The sequence below is a fragment of the Gossypium hirsutum genome, chromosome A02, assembly GCF_007990345.1.
Source record: "Gossypium hirsutum isolate 1008001.06 chromosome A02, Gossypium_hirsutum_v2.1, whole genome shotgun sequence".
Taxonomy (NCBI): domain Eukaryota; kingdom Viridiplantae; phylum Streptophyta; class Magnoliopsida; order Malvales; family Malvaceae; genus Gossypium; species Gossypium hirsutum.
The window spans coordinates 61,626,632-61,649,476 of NC_053425.1; the positions used below are offsets into that span (position 1 = coordinate 61,626,632).

At 37.8% G+C, this 22,845-nt stretch overlaps 1 protein-coding gene across 1 annotated transcript; it reads left to right on the top strand.

Moving 5' to 3' along the window:
* Positions 1 to 209: 209 nt before the first annotated feature.
* On the top strand, positions 210 to 1,983 carry LOC107952383 (uncharacterized). Its single transcript, XM_016887644.1, has 4 exons — positions 210 to 516; positions 902 to 1,045; positions 1,154 to 1,348; positions 1,481 to 1,983. The coding sequence occupies exons 1-4, from the start codon at positions 210 to 212 to the stop codon at positions 1,981 to 1,983; spliced, it is 1,149 nt and encodes a 382-aa protein (XP_016743133.1).
* The last annotated feature ends 20,862 nt before the right edge of the window (positions 1,984 to 22,845 follow it).

Genomic DNA, 22,845 nt, shown 5'->3' on the forward strand with positions numbered 1-22,845 from the left:
TACCTCGTAGCCCTATTCTGGTGACGGCTTAGGGTTAGGGGTGTTACATTTAGTGGTATCAGAGCTACTCAGGTTTAGTCGATTCTAGGACTAAATCGAGGTTGAAATTGAGTCTAGAGGTAAGTGCCATTATTATGTTAAACTTGAGTCGGGATTGGATCTGATTTATATATACTGATAAATTGATTCTATTTTATAGTGTGTAAAAGATGTCTGACGAAAGTATCGAGGGTACCGATCATGAAATGTATAGTAGAGGTGAATCATATGATGTACATGAGTCTGAATCTACAACCCCAAGTGTAAATCCGGTAGGTAACCAACCACCGAATACTAGAAGGGATAATACAGAAATATTTAGAATGATTGCCAAAGCTCTTCAAAGAGCGGTAGGAACTATGCTTGCTACTACTTCTACCCCTGCTACCCGAAGAGCCCCTATTAAGGAACTGCAAAAGTATAGAGCTACAGAATTTTTGGGATCAAAGGGAATGATTCAACAACAGCTAAAAATTGGTTAGAGACTGCCAAGAGAATTTTGAAGAAATTAGATTGCACGCCCCTGGAAAGTTTGGTATGTGTTGTTTCTCTATTAAAAGAAGAGGCTTACATATGGTGGGAATCAATGATTCAGAATATACTGAAAGAACAGGTAAATTGGGAATGCTTTCAACGAAAATTTTAGAAGAAGTATTTGGGAGAGACTATATGGAAGACCGAAAACAGGAGTTTTTAATGTTGACACAGAAAGATATGTCCGTAGTGGATTATGAATGAGAATTTCTAAGACTGAGCAGATATGCAATAGAATTTGTACGTACTGAAGCTGACAGATGCAAGCGATTTCTAAGAGGACTGCAAGATGAATTCCAACTGTAATTAATGCTTTTATGGATTACAGAGTTTGTAGATTTAGTAGAAAAAGCTAAAATGATTGAGCAAGTACTGGGGAAAAGTAAAAAGTCTGAAACTATCCGTTCAGCTAAAAAACGTCCTAGAACTGCTAGTTCAAGTTTGCAATTCAAACGATCGAGGGAATCTCGTGGTAGTTGAAGATTCAGTTCAAGATCAGAAAGAGGAGACAAAAGTCGAAAGAGACAAACTATATCTACTGGCAGTATCAGAAGCCTAGCTTAGAACACTGAAATTCCAGAATGTGAGTATTCTGGAAACGGACATAGAGAAGAATGTAGAAAGTTAACTGGGGGTTGTTTCCAATGTGGATCCACTAATCATTTTGTTAAGGATTTTCCGAAGATTGGTAAGTCAACACCAATGGTATCGCAAAGATTTGAATCTGCTTTTAGAGGTCGAGGATTAGGCCGAAGTGGTCCAGCTGCTAGAGGAGGTACTAGAAAAACTAGTGAAAATGCTACCCAACAATTTAAAGTAAGAGCTCTGGCCTAAGCATATGTTGTAAGAACTCGAGACGAAAGGGATGCTCATGATGTAGTGATAGGTATATTCTTATTACATTCAGAACCCGTATATGCTTTAATAGATCCAGGATCGTCACATTCCTATGTTAATACAAAACTAGTTGAGAATGGAAATTTAAAATCTGAACTATCTAGAATAACGATAGAAGTGTCTAGTCCATTGGGGAAAATTGTGTTAGTAAATCAAATATGTCGAAGATGTCCGTTGATGATTCAGGATAGAATCTTTTCTGTTGATCTGTTGATTATGCCATTCGGCTATTTTGACATTATACTGGGTATGGACTGGTTGTCAGAACATGGAGTAATTTTGGACTGTTATAAAAAGAAATTTACTGTCCAAAATGAAGATGGTAAATGGATTGAAGTAAATGGTATAAGGACTAGTGGTTCAGCTCAAATCATTTCTGTAGTTAAAGCTAGTAAGCTTCTTTACCAAGGATATGCTGCTTTCTTAGCATATGTTATTAACTCCAATTCAGCTGAGAGTCAGTGCAGTAAAATTCAGACTGTATGTGAATTTCCTGATGTGTTTCCTAAATAATTGCCTAGATTACCTCCTGATCGGGAAGTTGAATTTGTGATTGAAGTATACCCAGGTACAGATCCAATGTCAATACCTCCATATTGAATATCACCTACTGAGTTGAAGGAGTTGAAGGTACAGCTACAAGACTTATGGGACCGAGGGTTTATACGACCTAGTACGTCACCGTGGGGAGCTCCAGTGTTATTCGTTAAAAAGAAAGATGGTTCGATGCGGTTGTGTATTGATTACCGACAGTTGAACAAGGTGACTGTTAAGAATAAATACCCGTTACCTCGCATTGATAATTTATTTGATCAACTAAAGGGAGCTTCTATATTTTCAAAAATTAATTTGAGATCAGGATATTTTCAGCTGAAGGTAAAGGTGTAACACCCCGAACCCGAGACCGCCACCGGAGTCGAACACGAGGTGTTAACAGACTTTAAAAAAAAATTTTCCCAGACACTGCCAATCTGCATACTAGTCGCTTTAAAAATCATATCTTGAGTTCAGAAACTCGGAATCCAGTTCCGTAAATTTTCCCTGAAACTAGACTCATATTCCCATCTAAATATTTTTTCTAGAATTTTTGGTCGGGCCAATTAGTACAGTTTATTAGTCAAAGTCTCCCATGTTACAGGGATCGACTACACTGACCTTTGCGCAATACAACTTGGATATCTCCCTGCACAGAGCTTCAATACTGATACCGTTTATTTCTATAGAAACTAGACTCAGAGAGGAATCTATACATATATGGAATGACTTCTAATTGTCTCTGGTTAATTTGTAATGAATTTCCAAAGTCGGAACAGGAAATCCAGAAGCTGTTCTGGCCCTGTCTCACAAGAACCTGAATATCTCTTAACATACTGTCCGTATGATTGTTTCGTTACTTTCCTATGAAAATAGATTCATCAAGGTTCGTTTACATAATTTATTCGCTATTTTAATTCCATTCCTACTATTTTTAGTGATTTTCCAAATCTACATCACTGCTGCTGTCAGCATCTGCCTTTAAGGTAGACTTTACCTATTTCATAGTTTCCATGATTCAACTAGCCCTTTTTGCATAAATAGCACAATTTATGATAGTGATTAACCATTCCCATGGCCAATCCTTGTCAAGCATATCCACACCTCTCAATAACCATATCCATACCAAATGATTATAACATTATACTCAAACATATATAAGCCATTTTCGCATGGCTATCCAAAATTATACAAGTCCAAAGGGTCCATGACCCACAACAAACGGGTAGTCCTATACATGCCATTTCGAAGTTCAACCAAAATTGTACCAAAAGGGGGGGCTTTGATAGTGTGGGCGACTTCGACTTCGACTTCAAAATCTCGAGTCCGATAGCTGGAGAACCAAAATCTATAAAATAGAGGATCAAAGAAACGGAGTAAGCAATTTATGCTTAGTAAGTTTTGAGCAAGAAATTCCAGCACAACAAAAGTATAGCATTCATGTAGCTAAACGGATAATTTCATATGCACAATTTTTCAATATCATACTTGCTTCACATTACCAACCCTTATGTACATACACAAAAGATCAACTTAGCCAAAGGCCGGTAGCTCGTTTATCAACTGAGCGAATACTTATTTGTAAGGGCTCAACTAAATTCAAGCACATACGAAACATACCTCAATGTTGGGATGTTTCTAGAGTATTAACTGAAATTTTTACAGCAAGATCATTCATTCCCAAATCACGTACCTTCGGAATTTAACCGGATATAGCTCCTCGTTCAAATGCCTTCGGGACATAGCCCGGTTATAGTAACTCGCACAAATGCCTTCGGGACTTAACCCGGATTTAGTAACTCGCACAAATGCCTTCAGGACTTAACCCGGATTTAGTAACTCGCACCAATGACTTCGGGCTTAGCCCGGAATTAGTATCTCGCACAAATACCTTCGGATCTTAGTCCGGATATGGTCACTTAGCACAAAGCCTTCGGGACTTAGCCCGGACATCATTCAAATAACCATGCACATTTAACCATAAATCATGGCACATTCGTATTTCATTTTCGTTAGCAAAACTCGAACACAAGACACTTATCATTCTTGCAATTTCGGCTCAATAGCCACACACAAAGAGCATGATTTTAATTTGCTTAAAACATGATCTAATCAAATCATAATTTAAGCTCTTTTACTCAAGAACTTACCTCGGGTGCTGTCGAACGATTCCGATAGCTATTCGACCACTTTTTCCTTCCCTTTATCGAATTTATTTCCCCTTTTCTCTTGAGCTTAATTAAACAAATAAATTGATTTAATCATTTGAGTATCGAAAAGAGGAACACAAGGCACTTAGCCCATATTTATACATTAGACATTAAAGTCACATATGTACGGAATCATGAATCAAACTCAACATTTTAGCTAATTTTTTTTTCCCCTTGGCCGAATATGCATGTCTATTTTGGGGCCGATTTCAACACTTAATACATTCTACAAGTATGGTCACTTGTATTGACTAAACACCCTTTTGTTTCAAGTTCAAAACTTGGCTAATACACACATATACACTAGTAAAGCATCCTCTCCCTTTCCATCAATTTAACACATGCATTACTCATTAATATACAAAAAATTATATTCGGCCTTAGCACACAACTTGCTAGCCGATTCTTCTCCATCTAGCAACCAATGCACATATGTGCTCACTCAAAAATGCTAAAAAGAAGATTCAAGAATCATCAATCCACCATCACATGCATCATTACAAAGCTTTACACTTAGCATGCAAATGACATCAACACAAATCCACCTTAGCCGAAACTTAACTCATCTTCATGCCTCATCACCACAACATCAAACATCAACCAAGAATGATGCATCCATGGCCGAGTGTCATTTCCATCACATAGCAAGATTTAGACCATGGGCTAGGTAGAACTCAAGCTAACAACTAAAACATGCATGCATCTCATGGAACATCATCAAACATACCTTAGCCTAGCTACATGCATGGCCGAACCTCTTCAACCTTTCTTCTTCCTTCCTCCTTAAAATTTTTGGCCAAGGATGAACCAAAGGATGAGCACTTTTTTTTTTGTTTTTCTTTCTAGTTTCGGCAAAATGTGGGGGGAGAAACAACCACACACTTTTTTGTTTTCATCATATTCCCTTTCATTATTTAATTTCCATGCTCATTATTTTATTTTTTTCCACCCATGATGCACCAACCCAACATGTCTATGACATGTCTTGCCCATCACACTTGGTCTACCATGCTTGTCATGGCCGGCCACTACTAATAGGGGGGAAATTGACATGCAAGTCCCCCCCTTTTTCAACATGCACTAATAGGCCCTTATGCTTTGACCTATCACATTTCAAAATTTTCTCACATAAGTCCTATTGACTAAATTCACATGCAATTGACTAAATCGAAGCTTGAAATTTTCACACATTCATAATTACATATTCTAGACAATAAATATCACATTCAAACATTTCGGTGACTTGGTTTAGCGGTCCCGAAACCACTTCCCGACTAGGGTCAATTTTGGGCTGTCACAACTCTCCCCCACTTAAGAAATTTTCGTCCCCGAAAATCTTACCGGTAAATAGGTTTGGGTATCGTTCTTTCATCGAGCTCTCGGTTTCCCAAGTAGCTTCCTCGATCCCGTGTTTGAGCCATAACACCTTAACTAACGGAACCCTTTTGTTTCGCAACTCTTTCACTTCACGAGCTAGGATACGAATCGGTTCTTCTTCATAACTCAAGTCAGATTGAATTTCAACTTCTGAGGGATTAATCACATGTGACGGATCGGATCTATAACGTCGAAGCATCGAAACATGAAAGACATCGTAATCTTTTCAAGTTCAGGGGGCAAAATCAATCTATACGCAACCGGACCAACTCGTTCGGAGATTTCGTACGGCCCAATGAATCTCGGGCTCAACTTGCCCTTAGGCCAAATCTGATTTTTCCAAGGCGAAACTTTAAGAAACACTTTATCTCCCACCTGATATTCAATGTCTTTTCGTTTCAAATCTGCATACGATTTTTGACGATCTGTGGCTGCTTTCAGACTTTCACGGATTACCTTTACTTTCTGTTCGGCATCCTTAATCAAATCAACTCCGAAAATTTTACTTTCACCGAGCTCGGTCCAAAACAATGGTGTACAGCATTTACGACCATACAAAGCCTCGTAAGGTGCCATCTTAATACTTGATTGAAAACTATTGTTGTAAGCGAATTCAATCAAAGGTAAATACCGTTCCCATGAACTACTGAACTCGAGGATGCAACATCTCAACATATCCTCAAGTATCTGAATTATCCGCTCAGATTGACCATCGGTTTGGGGGTGAAAAGCAGTGCTAAAATGCAGCTTGGTACCCAAAGCTTCTTGCAATTTCCTCCAAAATCGCGAGGTGAATCTCGGATCTCTATCCGACACGATAGAAATAGGTACCCCGTGTAATCTCACAATCTGAGAAACATACAATTCGGCTAGTTTATCCAATGAAAAATCCGTACGCACGGGGATAAAGTGAGCCGACTTAGTCAGTCTATCAACAACAACCCAAATTGCATCCTTCTTACTTGTTGACAATGGCAGTCCGGACACAAAGTCCATTGTGACTCGATCCCATTTCCACTCGGGTATCATGATCGGCTGAAGTAATCCTGAAGGCACTTGATGTTCCGATTTCACTTGTTGACATATTAAACATCTCGAAACAAAGTCGGAGATGTCTCGTTTCATACCATGCCACCAAAACCAACGTTTCAAATCGTTGTACATTTTCGTACTCCCCGGGTGAATTGACATTCGGCTACAATGGGCTTCGTTCAGAATCATCGAAATGAGTTCCGAATTCCTTGGAACACACAAACGACTTCTGAACCTCAAACAATCATCATCATCAATTTGAAACTCCGATTCCTTGTTCGGAGCACACTCAGCCCGTTTTGCAACCAATTCATCATCAACTTTCTGGGCTTCACAAATTTGATGAATCAATAATGGTTTGGCTTTTAATTCAGCTACTAACACATTGTCGGGTAGAACAGACAAGTGCACATTCATCGCTCGTAAAGCAAACAATGATTTCCGGCTTAAGGCGTCCGCAACCACATTAGCCTTTCCCGGGTGGTAATCAATGACAAGCTCGTAATCTTTCAACAACTCAAGCCAACGTCTTTGTCGCAGATTTAAGTCTCTTTGAGTCATCAAATATTTGAGACTTTTGTGATCCGAAAATACATGGCACTTTTCACCAAATAAGTAATGTCGCCATATTTTTAAAGCAAATACGATGGCAGCTAGTTCAAGATCATGGGTCAGATAATTTTTCTCATGTGGCTTAATTATCTCGACGCATAGGCCACCACTCGACCTTCTTGCATCAATACGCAACCCAACCCAAGTAGGGATGCGTCACTATAAATGACAAACTCTTTGCCTGATTCGGGTTGCACTAAAATTGGAGCTTCAGTCAAATAAGTTTTCAGTTGATCGAAACTTTTCTGACATTTCTCCGTCCATTCGAACTTAACATCCTTTTGAAGTAGCTTCGTCATTGGTGTGGCTATCATCGAGAAACCTTTTACAAATCGTCGGTAATAACCGGCGAGCCCCAGGAAGCTCCGAACTTCGGTAATATTTCTTGGAGGCTTCCAGTTAAGTATGGCTGAAATTTTGCTCGGGTCAACTCGAATACCCGATGCGGATACCACATGACCCAAGAAGCTAACCTCTCTTAACCAGAACTCACACTTACTGAACTTAGCATATAACTGCTTCTCCCGCAAAATTTGTAACACTAGTCTCAGGTGCTCAGCATGTTCGGTCTCATCTCTTGAATAGACCAAGATGTCATCAATGAACACAACTACGAACCGATCCAAATATGGTCTGAAGATCCGATTCATCAAATCCATAAATACCGCAGGGGCATTAGTGAGCCCAAACGGCATCACTAAGAACTCGTAGTGACCATATCTCGTTCTGAAGGCAGTTTTGGGTATGTCCAAATCTCGAATTCGCAACTGATAATAGCCCGATCTCAAATCTATTTTTGAGAACACTGAGGCTCCCTTCAGTTGGTCGAACAAATCATCGATACGCGGTAACGGATATTTGTTCTTTATCGTCACTTTATTCAGTTGACGATAGTCAATGCACAACCTCATGGTTCCGTCCTTCTTTTTCACGAACAATACTGGTGCACCCCAAGGTGAGAAACTTGGTCGAGCAAAACCTCTATCCGTCAATTCTTGCAACTGAGCTTTCAACTCTTTTAACTCGGTTGGTGCCATACGATACGGAGCCATCGAAATCGGCATAGTCCCAGGTACAAGCTCAATACCAAACTCTATCTCCCGAACAGGTGGTAAACCCGGTAATTCTTCAGGAAAAACATCCGGGTATTCACAAACCACCGGCACAGATTCGGGTTTCTTTTCTAATTCTTTGTCATCAACTACATACGCAAGGTATGCTTCGCACCCTTTTCTTACATATTTCTGGGCCAACATTGAGGATATTACAGCTGGCAACCCATCCAAGTCCGTAGACCCAACTCGGATTACTTCGTTATTTGCGCACCTCAATTCAATAGACTTGCTTTTGCAATTCACAACCGCATCATGCACGGTCAACCAATCCAAACCAAGAATAACATCAAATTCATCAAATGGCAAAAGCATCAAGTCCGCCGGAAAACAGGAACCTCGAATTACTAGGGGACATTCCTTACACACTTTGTCGACAAGCACGTAACGACCCAAGGGGTTTGACACCTGAATTACGAACTCAGTAGACTCAATAGGTAAAGTCTTACTGGATGCTAAGGTTTCACATATGTAAGAATGAGTAGAATCGGGGTCAATCAAAGCAATTACATTAGTATCAAAGAGAGTAAAAGTACTGGTAATAACATCAGGCGAAGAAGCATCCTCGCGGGCACGTATAGCATAAGCTCTAGCAGGCGCACGAGCCTCGGATCTGGTCGTAGCATCTCTAGATCCTCTCTGACCACCACTAGCATTGCCCGTATTTCCAGATGGTCTACCTCGAGCAGTGGTAGCACCCGGTTTCCGACTCTGATTTACATTCTGTTCAGACAACCTCGGGCAATCTTTAATGAAGTGGTCAACTGATCCGCACTTGTAACAGGAGCGGTCAGGGAATCTACAACTCCCCGAATGCCATTTACCGCAATATCGACATTCCGTTCTGTCTCGACGTTCATTCCCAACACTGGCGACCGAAGTGCCTCGTGTACCCACAGGGGGTCGATCACGATCTCGTCTAAAAAGGCCCGAAGTGCCTCTCGACCAGCCCACATCATCTCGAAATTTCTTCGATGCCTGTTGAAGAGACTTTCCCGAAGATCTTTTACGAAACTCTCCAGTTCCCACATCAACTTTTTGTTTTTCTTTTCTAAGCTCTTCGGCTTTACAAGCTCGCTCGACAAGTACTACGAACTCTCGTATTTCAAGAATGCCAACGAACATTTTTATATCTTCATTCAGCCCATCCTCGAAGCGTTTACACATAATAGCCTCGGATGAAACACATTCCCGAGCGTATCTACTAAGTCTAACAAATTTTCGCTCGTAATCAGTAACTGACATAGAACCTTGCTTAAGCTCAAGAAATTCCTTCCGTTTTTGATCAACAAATCTCTGACTGATATACTTTTTCCGAAACTCAGTTTGGAAAAACTCCCAAGTTACTTGCTCTCGGGGCACAACAGAAGTCAGAGTACTCCACCAATAGTAGGCAGAATCACGTAGCAAGGAGATAGTACACTTTAGGCATTCATCGGGTGTACAAGATAGCTCATCGAGTACCCGGATAGTGTTGTCCAACCAAAATTCAGCTTGCTCGGCATCGTCGCTATCCGTAGCTTTAAATTCAGTAGCCCCTTGTTTTCGAATTCTGTCAACTGGGGGCTTATTTGACCTTATTTGGTCAGTTACCGGAGGTATTGTAGGTGCGGGGGTGGTATTAGTCGGGAATGGAGGTTGTGGAACAGCCGTATTAGTTCGAATGTATTGGTTGAACCAATCATTCATCACGCTATAGAAAGCTTGTCTAGCTTCCTCATTCGGGTTACTAGCATTAGGTTGAGAGTCCGCCGGCGCTGTCCCTTGTGCGGGAGCAGGCGCTACACTCTCAAGATCATCAGCTACCTCTCGGTCGGGATCGAGATCCATTACTATAAATAAACACATTTACAATTGTCAGAAATCACCACACTATCAAGTAATCACATAAAATGGCATGTATAGCTAGACCCAACGCATTACGGTAGTCCTAGAATCGACTAAACCGTAGCTCTGATACCAATCAAATGTAACACCCGAACCCGAGACCGTCACCGGAGTCGAACACGAGGTGTTAACAGACTTTAAAAAAATATTTTCCTAGACACTGCCAATCTGCGTAATAGTCGCTTTAAAAATCATATCTTGAGTTCAGAAACTCGGAATCCAGTTCCGTAAATTTTCCCTGAAACTAGACTCATATTCCCATCAACATATTTTTTTCTAGAATTTTTAGTCGGGCCAATTAGTACAGTTTATTAGTCAAGTTCTCCCATGTTACAGGGATCGACTACACTGACCTTTGCGCAATACGACTTGGATATCTCCCTGCACAGAGCTTCAATACTGATGCCGTTTGTTTCTATAGAAACTAGACTCAGAGAGGAATCTATATATATATGGCATGACTTCTAATTGTCTCTGGTTAATTTGTAATGAATTTCCAAATTCGGAACAGGAAATCCAGAAACCGTTCTGGCCCTGTCTCACAAGAACCTGAATATCTCTTAACATACTGTCCGTATGATTGTTTCGTTACTTTCCTATGAAAATAGATTCATCAAGGTTCATTTACATAATTTATTCACTATTTAATTCCATTCCTACTATTTTTAGTGATTTTCCAAATCTACATCACTGCTGCTGTCAGCATCTGCCTTTAAGGTAGACTTTACCTATTTCATAGTTTCCATGATTCAACTAGCCCTTTTTGCTTAAATAGCACAATTTATGATAGTGATTAACCATTCCCATGGCCAATCCTTGTCAAGCATATCCACACCTCTCAATAACCATATCCATACCAAATGATTATAACATTATACTCAAACATATATAAGCCATTTTCGCATGGCTATCCAAAATTATACAAGTCCAAAGGGTCCATGACCCACAACAAATGGGTAGTCCTATACATGCCATTTCGAAGTTCAACCAAAATTGTACCAGAAGGGGGGGCTTTGATAGTGTGGGCGACTTCGACTTCAAAATCCCGAGTCCGATAGCTGGAGAACCAAAATCTATAAAATAGAGGATCAAAGAAACGGAGTAAGCAATTTATGCTTAGTAAGTTTTGAGCACGGAATTCCAGCACAACAAAAGTTTAGCATTCATGTAGCTAAACGGATAATTTCATATGCACAATTTTTCAATATCATACTTGCTTCACATTACCAACCCTTATGTATATACACAAAAGATCAACTTAGCCAAAGGCCGGTAGCTCGTTTATCAACTGAGCGAATACTTATTTGTAAGGGCTCAACTAAATTCAAGCACATACGAAACATACCTCAATGTTGGGATGTTTCTAGAGTATTAACTGAAATTTTTACAGCAAGATCATTCATTCCCAAATCACGTACCTTCGGAATTTAACCGGATATAGCTCCTCGTTCAAATGCCTTCGGGACATAGCCCGGTTATAGTAACTCGCACAAATGCCTTCGGGACTTAACCCGGATTTAGTAACTCGCACAAATGCCTTCGGGACTTAACCCGGATTTAGTAACTCGCACCAATGCGTTCGGGCTTAGCCCGGAATTAGTATCTCGCACAAATACCTTCGGATCTTAGTCCGGATATGGTCACTTAGCACAAAGCCTTCGGGACTTAGCCCGGACATCATTCAAATAACCATGCACATTTAACCATAAATCATGGCACATTCGTATTTCATTTTCGTTAGCAAAACTCGAACACAAGACACTTATCATTCTTGCAATTTCGGCTCAATAGCCACACACAAAGAGCATGATTTTAATTTGCTTAAAACATGATCTAATCAAATCATAATTTAAGCTCTTTTACTCAAGAACTTACCTCGGGTGTTGTCGAACGATTCCGATAGCTATTCGACCACTTTTTCCTTCCCTTTATCGGATTTATTTCCCCTTTGCTCTTGAGCTTAATTAAACAAATAAATTGATTTAATCATTTGAGCATCGAAAAGAGGAACACAAGGCACTTAGCCCATATTTATACATTAGACATTAAAGTCACATATGTACGGAATCATGAATCAAACTCAACATTTTAGCTAATTTTTTTTTCCCCTTGGCCGAATATGCATGTCTATTTTGGGGCCGATTTCAACACTTAATACATTCTACAAGTATGGTCACTTGTATTGACTAAACACCCTTTTGTTTCAAGTTCAAAACTTGGCTAATACACACATATATACACTAGTAAAGCATCCTCTCCCTTTCCATCAATTTAACACATGCATTACTCATTAATATACAAAAAATTATATTCGGCCTTAGCACACAACTTGCTAGCCGATTCTTCTCCATCTAGCAACCAATGCACATATGTGCTCACTCAAAAATGCTAAAAAGAAGATTCAAGAATCATCAATCCACCATCACATGCATCATTACAAAGCTTTACACTTAGCATGCAAATGACATCAACACAAATCCACCTTAGCCGAAACTTAACTCATCTTCATGCCTCATCACCACAACATCAAACATCAACCAAGAATGATGCATCCATGGCCGAGTGTCATTTCCATCACATAGCAAGATTTAGACCATGGGCTAGGTAGAACTCAAGCTAACAACTAAAACATGCATGCATCTCATGGAACATCATCAAACATACCTTAGCCTAGCTACATGCATGGCCGAACCTCTTCAACCTTTCTTCTTCCTTCCTCCTTAAAATTTTTGGCCAAGGATGAACCAAAGGATGAGCACTTTTTTTTTGTTTTTCTTTCTAGTTTCGGCAAAATGGGGGGGGAGAAACAACCACACACTTTTTTTGTTTTCATCATATTCCCTTTCATTATTTAATTTCCATGCTCATTATTTTATTTTTTTCCACCCATGATGCACCAACCCAACATGTCTATGACATGTCTTGCCCATCACACTTGGTCTACCATGCTTGTCATGGCCGGCCACTACTAATAGGGGGGGAAATTGACATGCAAGTCCCCCCTTTTTCAACATGCACTAATAGGCCCTTATGCTTTGACTTATCACATTTCAAAATTTTCTCACATAAGTCCTATTGACTAAATTAACATGCAATCGACTAAATCGAAGCTTGAAATTTTCACACATTCATAATTACATATTCTAGACAATAAATATCACATTCAAACATTTCGGTGACTCGGTTTAGCGGTCCCGAAACCACTTCCCGACTAGGGTCAATTTTGGGCTGTCACAAAAGGAGAGTGATGTACCAAAGAAGCATTATGCCATTTGGGATAACAAATGCTCCGGCTACTTTTATGGATCTTATGAATCAGATTTTCCAACCGTACTTGGATCAGTTTGTAGTAGTTTTTATTGATGATATTCTAGTATATTCAAAATCTGAAACTAAACATGAACAACATCTTCGAATTGTTTTGCAAATATTACGAGAGAAGCAATTATATGTAAAATTGAGTAAATCCGAGTTTTGGTTAACAGAGGTTGTATTTCTTGGTCATGTAGTATCAGTAGACGGGATTAGAGTAGATCCAAAGAAGATTGAAGCCATACTTCAGTGGAAAGTTCCTAGAAATGTGTCAGAGGTACGTAGTTTCCTTGGTTTGGCCGGATATTATCGAAGGTCTGTGAATGGATTTTCAAAAATAGCTTTACCAATGAAAAAGTTACTGTAAAAGAATATTTCGTTTGTTTGGAGTGAACAGTGTTAGAAAAGTTTTGAAACATTGAAGCAAATGTTGACAGAGGCACCAGTATTAACTTTGCCAGAGTCGGGAAAAGATTTTATTCGTGTACAAATATTCTTCTTTAAATGGTCTCGAGTGTGTATTAATGCAAAATGGAAAGGTAATTCCTTATGCTTCACGACAATTGAAATCACATGAACGTAATTATCTGACACATGATCTAGAATTAGTAGCAGTGATATTTTCCTTGAAGATTTAGAGACATTACCTATATGGCGAAAAGTTTTATATTTACACTGATCATAAAAGTCTCAAGTATCTTCTAGCATAGAAAGAGTTGAATTTGAGACAGCGTCGATGGATAGAACTTTTAAAAAATTATGATTGTGTTATTGACTATCATCTGGTAAAGCTAACGTGGTAGCTGACGCGTTAAGTAGGAAGGTTGCAATTGAGTTGAGAGCAATGTTTGCAGAGCTCAGTATTGTTGATGACGGAAGTATTCTGGCTAAATTGAGAGTAAAAGCAGTAATATTTGATCAAATCAGAATAGCACAATTAGAAGATGAAAAGTTAATGAAGAAGAGGAAGACGGTACAGAACGGTACAACAGGGAACTTTAGTATTGATGAAAATGATTGTCTGAGATTTCAGAATCGACTTTGTATCCCAACTACTTCTGAAATTAAGGAATTGATTCTTCAAGAAGCTCATAATAGTTAGTTTGCATTACATCCCAGAGGAACGAAGATGTACCGTGATTTACGGGAACTATATTGGTGGTCAGGTATGAAAAGAGATATAGTCGAATATGTGGTTAAATGTTTAACATGTCAGTGAGTCAAAGCTGAACATCAGGTTCCAACTGGTTTGCTTCAGCCTATTAATATTCTTGAATGGAAATGGGACCGAATAACAATGGATTTTGTAGTTGGGTTGCCACTGTCTACTAGTAAAAAAAATGCTATCTGGGTAAACGTTGATCGACTTACAAAATCAACTCATTTTATAGCCGTCAGAACTGACTGGTCACTACAGAAACTTGCGGAGTTGTATATTCGAGAAATTGTAAGGTTACATGGTATTCCAAAATCAATAATTTCTGATAGAGATCCACAGTTTACATCAAGGTTCTGGAAACAGTTGCATAAGTCTCTCGGTACTCGACTTCATTTTAGTACAGCTTTTCATCCATAGACTAATGGACAATTAGAACGAGTCATTCAGATTTTAGAAGACATGCTTTGAGCTTGTATCATTGATTTTGAATTAGGTTGGGAATGGTATCTACCATTGGCTGAGTTTGTGTACAATAATAGTTACCAATCAAGTATTCAGATGGCACCTTATAAAGCTTTGTATGGGTGGAGATGTCGATCAGCAGTATGTTGAACGGAATTGAATGAAAGAAAAGTGGTTGGTCCAGAATTGATTCAAGAAATAGAAAATACTGTTAGAAAGATTCAAGAAAGATTGAAAGCAGCTTTTGACAGGCAGAAATCGTATGAAAATTTGAAACGACGGGACATTGAGTACTCAGTCGGAGACAAAGTATTTCTTTAAGTTTCTCCTTGGAAGAAAATCTTGAGATTTGGTCGAAAAGGTAAATTGAGTCCACGATACATTGGACCGTATGAGATTATAGAAAGAATTGGACCGGTGGCATATCGTTTAGCTCTGCCTCCTGAATTACAAAAGATTCATGATGTTTTCCATGTTTCTATGTTGAGAAGATACTGATCAGATCCACCTCATGTGATTCCAATTGAAGATATAGAGATTCGACCTGATTTGTCATATGAAGAAGAACCGGTTAAGATATTAGCACGTGAAGTGAAATAATTATGTAATAAACGAGTTCCCTTAGTAAAAATGTTGTGGAGAAGTCGCAATATTGAAGAAGAAACATGGGAACCAGAAGATACAATGAGATCACAGTACCCCCATCTCTTTTCAGGTAAATTTCGAGGACGAAATTTATTAAAGGGGGAGAAATGTAATGACCTAAATTTTAGGTCATCAGAAAAGTAAATTTTTGGGTCTTCGATACTGAAAAATTAAATTGACAAATATTTATTTGAAATATTTACGAAGTTAAGTGAGAGGTTAATTAGATTTTAATTAAAAAATTTAGCTTAATCAAGGCTAATTTAGTGAAAAGACTAGATTGAATATAGTGTAAAAGTTTAATTGTAGAATAGAGAAAATTCCAGGGACTAAATTAGAAATTATAAGGTGACAATTGTGTGGTAAGTATAAATACATATGTATTAATTTAACTAGCACAAATGTGTGAGTATATATGTATTTACTTATTATATAAGTAAATAAATAATTATTACTAAATATAATATAATAATATAATAATATAATAAAATAAAGAATGAATAAAAGAAATATAAAGAAAAGGAAAAAGAAGGTCACAAATGAAGCAGGGAAAGATAGAAAGAAAAAGAAAGGAAAAATTAGGGCTTTAAGGTTTCAATCTTAATTGGTAAGACAATTTGATCCATTTTCTTGCAATTTGGTGTCTATGGAATCCTAGGAAGAATACTTTTTGGGTTATGTTGAAATTTAGAAGGTTATTTAATTTTTAGATGTTGATTAAGTTGAATAAATGGAAGAATTAAGTGTTAATTTGATGGAAATTCAAGTTAGAAGTGGGAGAAGGATTAAATTGTAAAAGAAAATATAGGTCTTCCAATAATAGGGATTGAATTGAGAAGATGTTATAATTAATGATTTATGCTGTAAATGTAAGAGTTGGAATAGTTTAAAATGATAATTGAATGAAAATATAGGATTTATTTTGAAGAAAAAGAATGGTTATGGTGGAAGGACTAAATTGGAATTTAAGTAAAAGATACATGGAAATACAAGAGTGTGTTATCAAATAATATATATTGATAATTTTAAATGTTAAATTTTATGGAGCTAACGTAGCACTGGAAACGTCATCGAAAAAGGGAAAGGAGAAAGTGAACGAGAATATCGAGTAAACTCGAGAATTTCGATTTGTATTTCTATAAACTATGCTTAATTATTTAATAAAAGTAATTGCTATTTTTAATTGTCAGCATGTATGATAATTGAAATGATGAAAATTGTTATTGTTTCTGTGTTAAAATGAAATGATTTGAATACCCTATTAATAGTGTCGGGCTAGTCGAATATAATTGGCATGCCATAGGATTGGAAGTGTTTAGGGATATTTCGATTGTGTGACGATGAGACACTATATGTGTCGACTACTGTGACTGTTCCGGATTCGTTCCGAAGAGGTACTTCATACCTGACTATGACTATTACTGTTACTGTTACTGTTACTGTTACTGTTGCCCTGCGGTGTATTCTGGTTTCAGGCGATGAAACACTGTATATTATCCCCGGTGTACGGGTTGGATCCGCGTATCCGTTTAGGTCCGAGTTATGTTAATAGGGGTAAATAAAGTACTGAAGACTGACTGTTATCATTTATGTGACTGAGACTGAAATACTTTGTTGGAAGACAATAAATGATATGTAAAAAATATAAATTGAATGTAAGAGATGAAACTACTAAGAATTATGAAAGTAAAAAGTTTAAGTTACAATGTATATGCATAGCTTATTATCTGTTTGAGTATTAGTTTGTAGAAATACCACTGAGTGTATACTCAGCGTACGGTATGTTTCTGTGCGCAGGACTAGGTACAGAAGGAAACTAAGGACTCAGCATCCAAGCCAATCCCGAACTCAAAGTGGTGAAGTACCTTTCTTTTGGTATAATGGCATGTACCTAGGCTGATAAGATTTTATTTTGTAATTGAAAAGAATGAGTATGAAAGATGTTGAAACATGGTATGAAATATGTATATTTTGGAAGTTAAACTTACGTGAGTATGACTAGTGTGATAACTTAGTATAATTTCGATATGAATTGAAGTATTGATGTGAATTAATGAATATTTGCTAAGTTTGAATGACATAATGAATGATATTTGATTTAAGAACTATTAGTAAATGTTTGGGCATGAAATAGATGTGTTTAGCATGTGAAAATAGCTTTAAAATGGTCAAAAATCATGTTTTCACACGACCAAGTCACATTGGCGTGTGCCTAGGCCGTGTGGAAAAGTCAAATTGCCCGCGAGTTAGTTCCGCGATCGTGTGAATAAGTCAGATCTGCCCACGGCCTGGCCCCACGGGCATGTCCCAGGCCACACGGGCATGTCCCAGGCCACACAAGCGTGTGCCCCTATCTTCAAGGAAAATTTTCCAAAGTTGCCAGTTTAGTCCCAAATCACTTCTAAAACATATATTGAGCCCCGTAAGCCCATATTAGGGACTTTATGATGAAATTTAATGAATATTGATCTGGAATGTAAAGTTTATGACTCGGTTTTGTATAAATGTTAGTGTATAAGTCTGGTAATACCTCGTAGCCCTATTTCGGTGATGGCTTAGGGTTAGGGGGTGTTACACGCCCGTGTGTCAGGCCATGTGAAAATTAGAGAGGCTACTGACTTAGGTCACACAGCCGACCACACGCCCATGTGCCAACCTGTGTGCCACACACGGCCAAAAGACACACTCGTGTGTCTAGGCCGTGTCAAAACTTTAGGGTATATTGACTTAAAATTGTAGGGTACCCCAGAGGACACACGGCCGTGTAACATAACCATGTGTCACACATGGTTGAGACACAATCCCATGTCTCTGCCCGTGTGGAGAAAAATAGGCCATTTACAAGGCCAATTTGCCACCCTAATTTTGGGTCCTTCCTACATGGTCAAAACCAAACGTTTTATACCAAATTCTCAACCAATTCACAACTAAAACATACATTATTTATGCCATTTCATTAACAACAAATTCCATCCTTTTTAACCAATTCAAAACATAAAAAAGATCACATAGCAAACTCATTCATTCTAACATATCTGTATCTCAATATTTCAGAACCAATCTCATGCCAAACTCATAACATTGCCACAACTATATCACATTACCAACATACCAAATTGACAATTTCTCACTAGGTCACTCTTGAACACATCATATGAACATTATTGCATCACATAGTTTATGCTCAAAAGACATTCATAACTATAACTAAAACCAAGCCATATCACATGGCTATATATACACTTCACAAAACATATTCATAAACTTCTAGCCTATACATGCAATAGTTCAATATATACATTTTCAAAAGGTACCAAAATATAGTTCAATAGTATGGTGATGATCCTCAACGATCCCCGAGCTCCCAGTAGCTTCCATATCTACAAAACAGTTGGAAACACACACAAAATAAGCTTTCAAAATCTTAGTAAGTCATATACAAATAAACTCATATTATAATATATATAAGCGTCATAAAATACTTATATTCCATAGTCAAATACTATCACAAACCACATAGTTCATATACATTTCACATATTCCCCATTCATTTACACATATAGCATGTTTTTTTTTATGTTTATATCACATATCATCACTTACACATGTACTTACATTTTATTCTCAAGCATAGTAAACATTTCAAACGTACCTGATTCGGATACACATTTCATATATTCATTTTCTTGAATTTCCCTTGAACCATTCGGAATCAGTAAGGATACTTGGATAGCTCAGAAAGCTCGTACAGTGCCAACATCCCAGACGTGGTCTTACATGTAATCAAATTTGATGCCACTGTCCCAAAGAGGGTCTTACACTAAATCAAATACAATGCTGATGTCCCAGACATGGTCTTGCACGTAAATCATAAGTCGATGCCAATGTCCCATACGTGGTCTTACAAGAAAACACATATCGGATCTTATGTCATGACATATGTATCCTAACTATTCCTATGGTTCGTACGGGGCTTTTCGGATGTCGTTACATCATCTGAACTTTGATGGATAACATGTATAGCCATTCGTCACAATTCAATGTCATATAAACATAAATAAATCAACTCAAAAATATTTTATTTGTATATTGACTTTCCTCGTACGGATTCGAACGAACGGAATCGACTACTCGACAACTTTCAACTTTCCCCGATCTAATTCCGTTTTCTTTTGCTCTTGATCTATATAAATTCAAATTTGAATTATTCAAACTCACATTCATTCAAATCAATCCAAAAACACATATTTAGGGAATTTTACAAATTAGCCCTCACATTTTCACATTTTCACATTTTCACATTTTCACATTTTAGTCCCTAATTCATAAAATCACAAAATACACAAAATTTCCTTTTTCACATGCTTAGCCGAATTTTCATGGAGTTCATATAAGTCCATAATTTCATTTATTTCACATTTTAGTCCCTCAAAATCCCATTTTTACAATTTAGCCCAAATTACTCAAATTCATCAAAAATTCAAAGACAAAACATATTAATCTAGCACATATCTTTCATTTTCTATCATCTAACTTCATAAAGCTCATAATTTCATCAATGGAATATTTCAAAACCATCATCAAAATCAGAAATTTAGGTATGGGCTTGATAGAGCACAAAGCAATGATTACAAAAACATAGAAATTGTCAAAAACTGAATCAAAACCATTCCTTAATCGAAGATTAGAAGTGCCGAACCCTAAACAACTCTTTTTCTTTTCTTTTCTTTGTATTTTCCTCAAGAAGATGAGCATAATAACAAATTTCATGTTTTTATTTTATTTAATATATCATTTACACTTAGTTTACTAATATGCCCTTAGTTTACTAATATGCCCTTAATGAAATAACATTTAAATTCCATTAACTTAGGCATTTTTGTCCATTCATAAATTCAATAGTATAATTCATCATAAGGACCCCACATATATAAAGGCATAGTAATTTGGCACTTTAGCAAATAGAATACATCTTTTGCATTTTACGTGATTATGTTCTTTTATCAAATTAAGCACACAAATGATAAAATTAACACACGAAACTTTCACACATGCTTAAACACATACTGTAAACACGAAAAATAACATTAAAATATTTTTATGACTCGGATCTGTGGTCCCAAAACTACTATTACGACTAGGGTCTAAACCGTGTTGTTATAACCTACCAAAGCATATGAACGGTTATGATATTCTTTTGATTTCTTCGATGGTGACGAGTATTACTTTTCCAAATGTCGTTTCCCCAAATCACGAGCCTCAGAGTCAGCTTTTCTTTTTTCTTTACTAAGCTCTTCAAATTTGTGTGCTCTATTAACTAAAATCATGAATTCTTTTAGCTCAAGAATCTTGCCAAGCAACTTTATATCTTCATTTAGTCTGTCTTCGAATCGAGTACACATTATGGCTTCTGTTGGTGCACATTCTCGTGCATATTTGTTAAGTTGTACAAATTTCCTCTCATACTCAAATACCGACATCCGGCCTTGTTTCATCTCAAAAAATTCTTTTCCTTTCTTCTCAAAAAATCTCTGATTCACATATTTCTTTCATAATTCAGTCTAAAAGAATTCCTAGTCTACTCACTCTAAATTAAGGTGTTTCACCACTAATAGGTTGAGTTTCTCAACAATGATATGACACATTTCATGCATAATGCCAGCGTACATGATAATTCATTGAAAACTCTTATCGTATTATCTAAATGAAAAACAGCGCTCTCTGGATCATCTTCAGCTATACCTCTAAAGCTTTCTTCATCGTACCAGTTCCAGACCTAGAGGAACTACAGGAACTAATTGGCTAATAAGTGGGGGTGGAGGTCGTTGAGCAATCGGGTTCATTCGTACTAACTCGATAAACCATTCATTCATCATTTGGAAGAAGGCTTCCTTAGCCTCTCCTCGTCGACCCTCAGATACGGGCCTAATACCACTCGATGCTACTCCCTGAACGAAGGCTTGTGTGTTACTCTCAACTTCATCGGAGTTAGCTCAGTTGGATGACATTATCAATATAAAAACATAGTCCAAATCGAGTCAGGAGTTATCACACTATCACAGCTTATATAATGGCATGTATTTCTAGACTCATACATGCTACATTCAGTCCAAGACTACACTAAATCGTAGCTCTGATACCACTAAATGTAACACCCTTATCTTGTATCCATCGCCGAAATAAGGTTACGGAACATTACCGTAAAACAGTAACATAAAAACATACATTTGAAAACATTTCATTAAACATAGCATACTCAACCCATGTTCATGCATATCATACCTTATTTGAGCCCATGAGGCCTCAGAAACACATTAAAAATGATTCGAGACTAAATCGGGAACATTCGAAACATTGAGTAAAAAGTTAGAAAAACTCTAACTGCAGGGGTGACACTGTCGTGTGGCCAGGTCATGTGCCTCACACGGCTGAGACACACACCTGTGTCTCAGGCTGTGTAACATTTGAAATAGGGACACATAACCGTGGCCTAGCAGGTGTCCATGCCCGTGTAACTCTCTAACTTGGGTCACACGGCCAAGCCACACGCTCGTGTATCAAGACATGTAACTTTCGAGATGGCCTCTTACACCCGTGTGTCAGGCCATGTGCTAGGCTGTGTAATTGCCTGACTTGCAACCTTTAAAACTTATAGGGGAAACATGGCCGTGTCACATGGCCATGTGTCACACACGGCTTAGACACACTTCCGTGTCTTAGGCCGTGTGGACAAGAAAATGGCCAAAATCAATCCATTTCTTTCACCCATTCAAACATGAACCTACAGGCAACTTGCACATTTAAACATGTAACACCCCTCACCCGAATCTGGCGTCGGGACAAGGTTTGAGGTGCTACCAGACTTAACTCAAGCATATGCATATAAATCCAGACCATAAAATTTCCTTTAACTTGAAACTTTTCGTTCACATGCTTTATCTCCCTTGAACAGGCTCACGAAGCCCAAAACATACATTAGAAACAGTTCGGGACTAAACCGAGAACTTAAGAAAAACTTTGAAAATCCATGCCT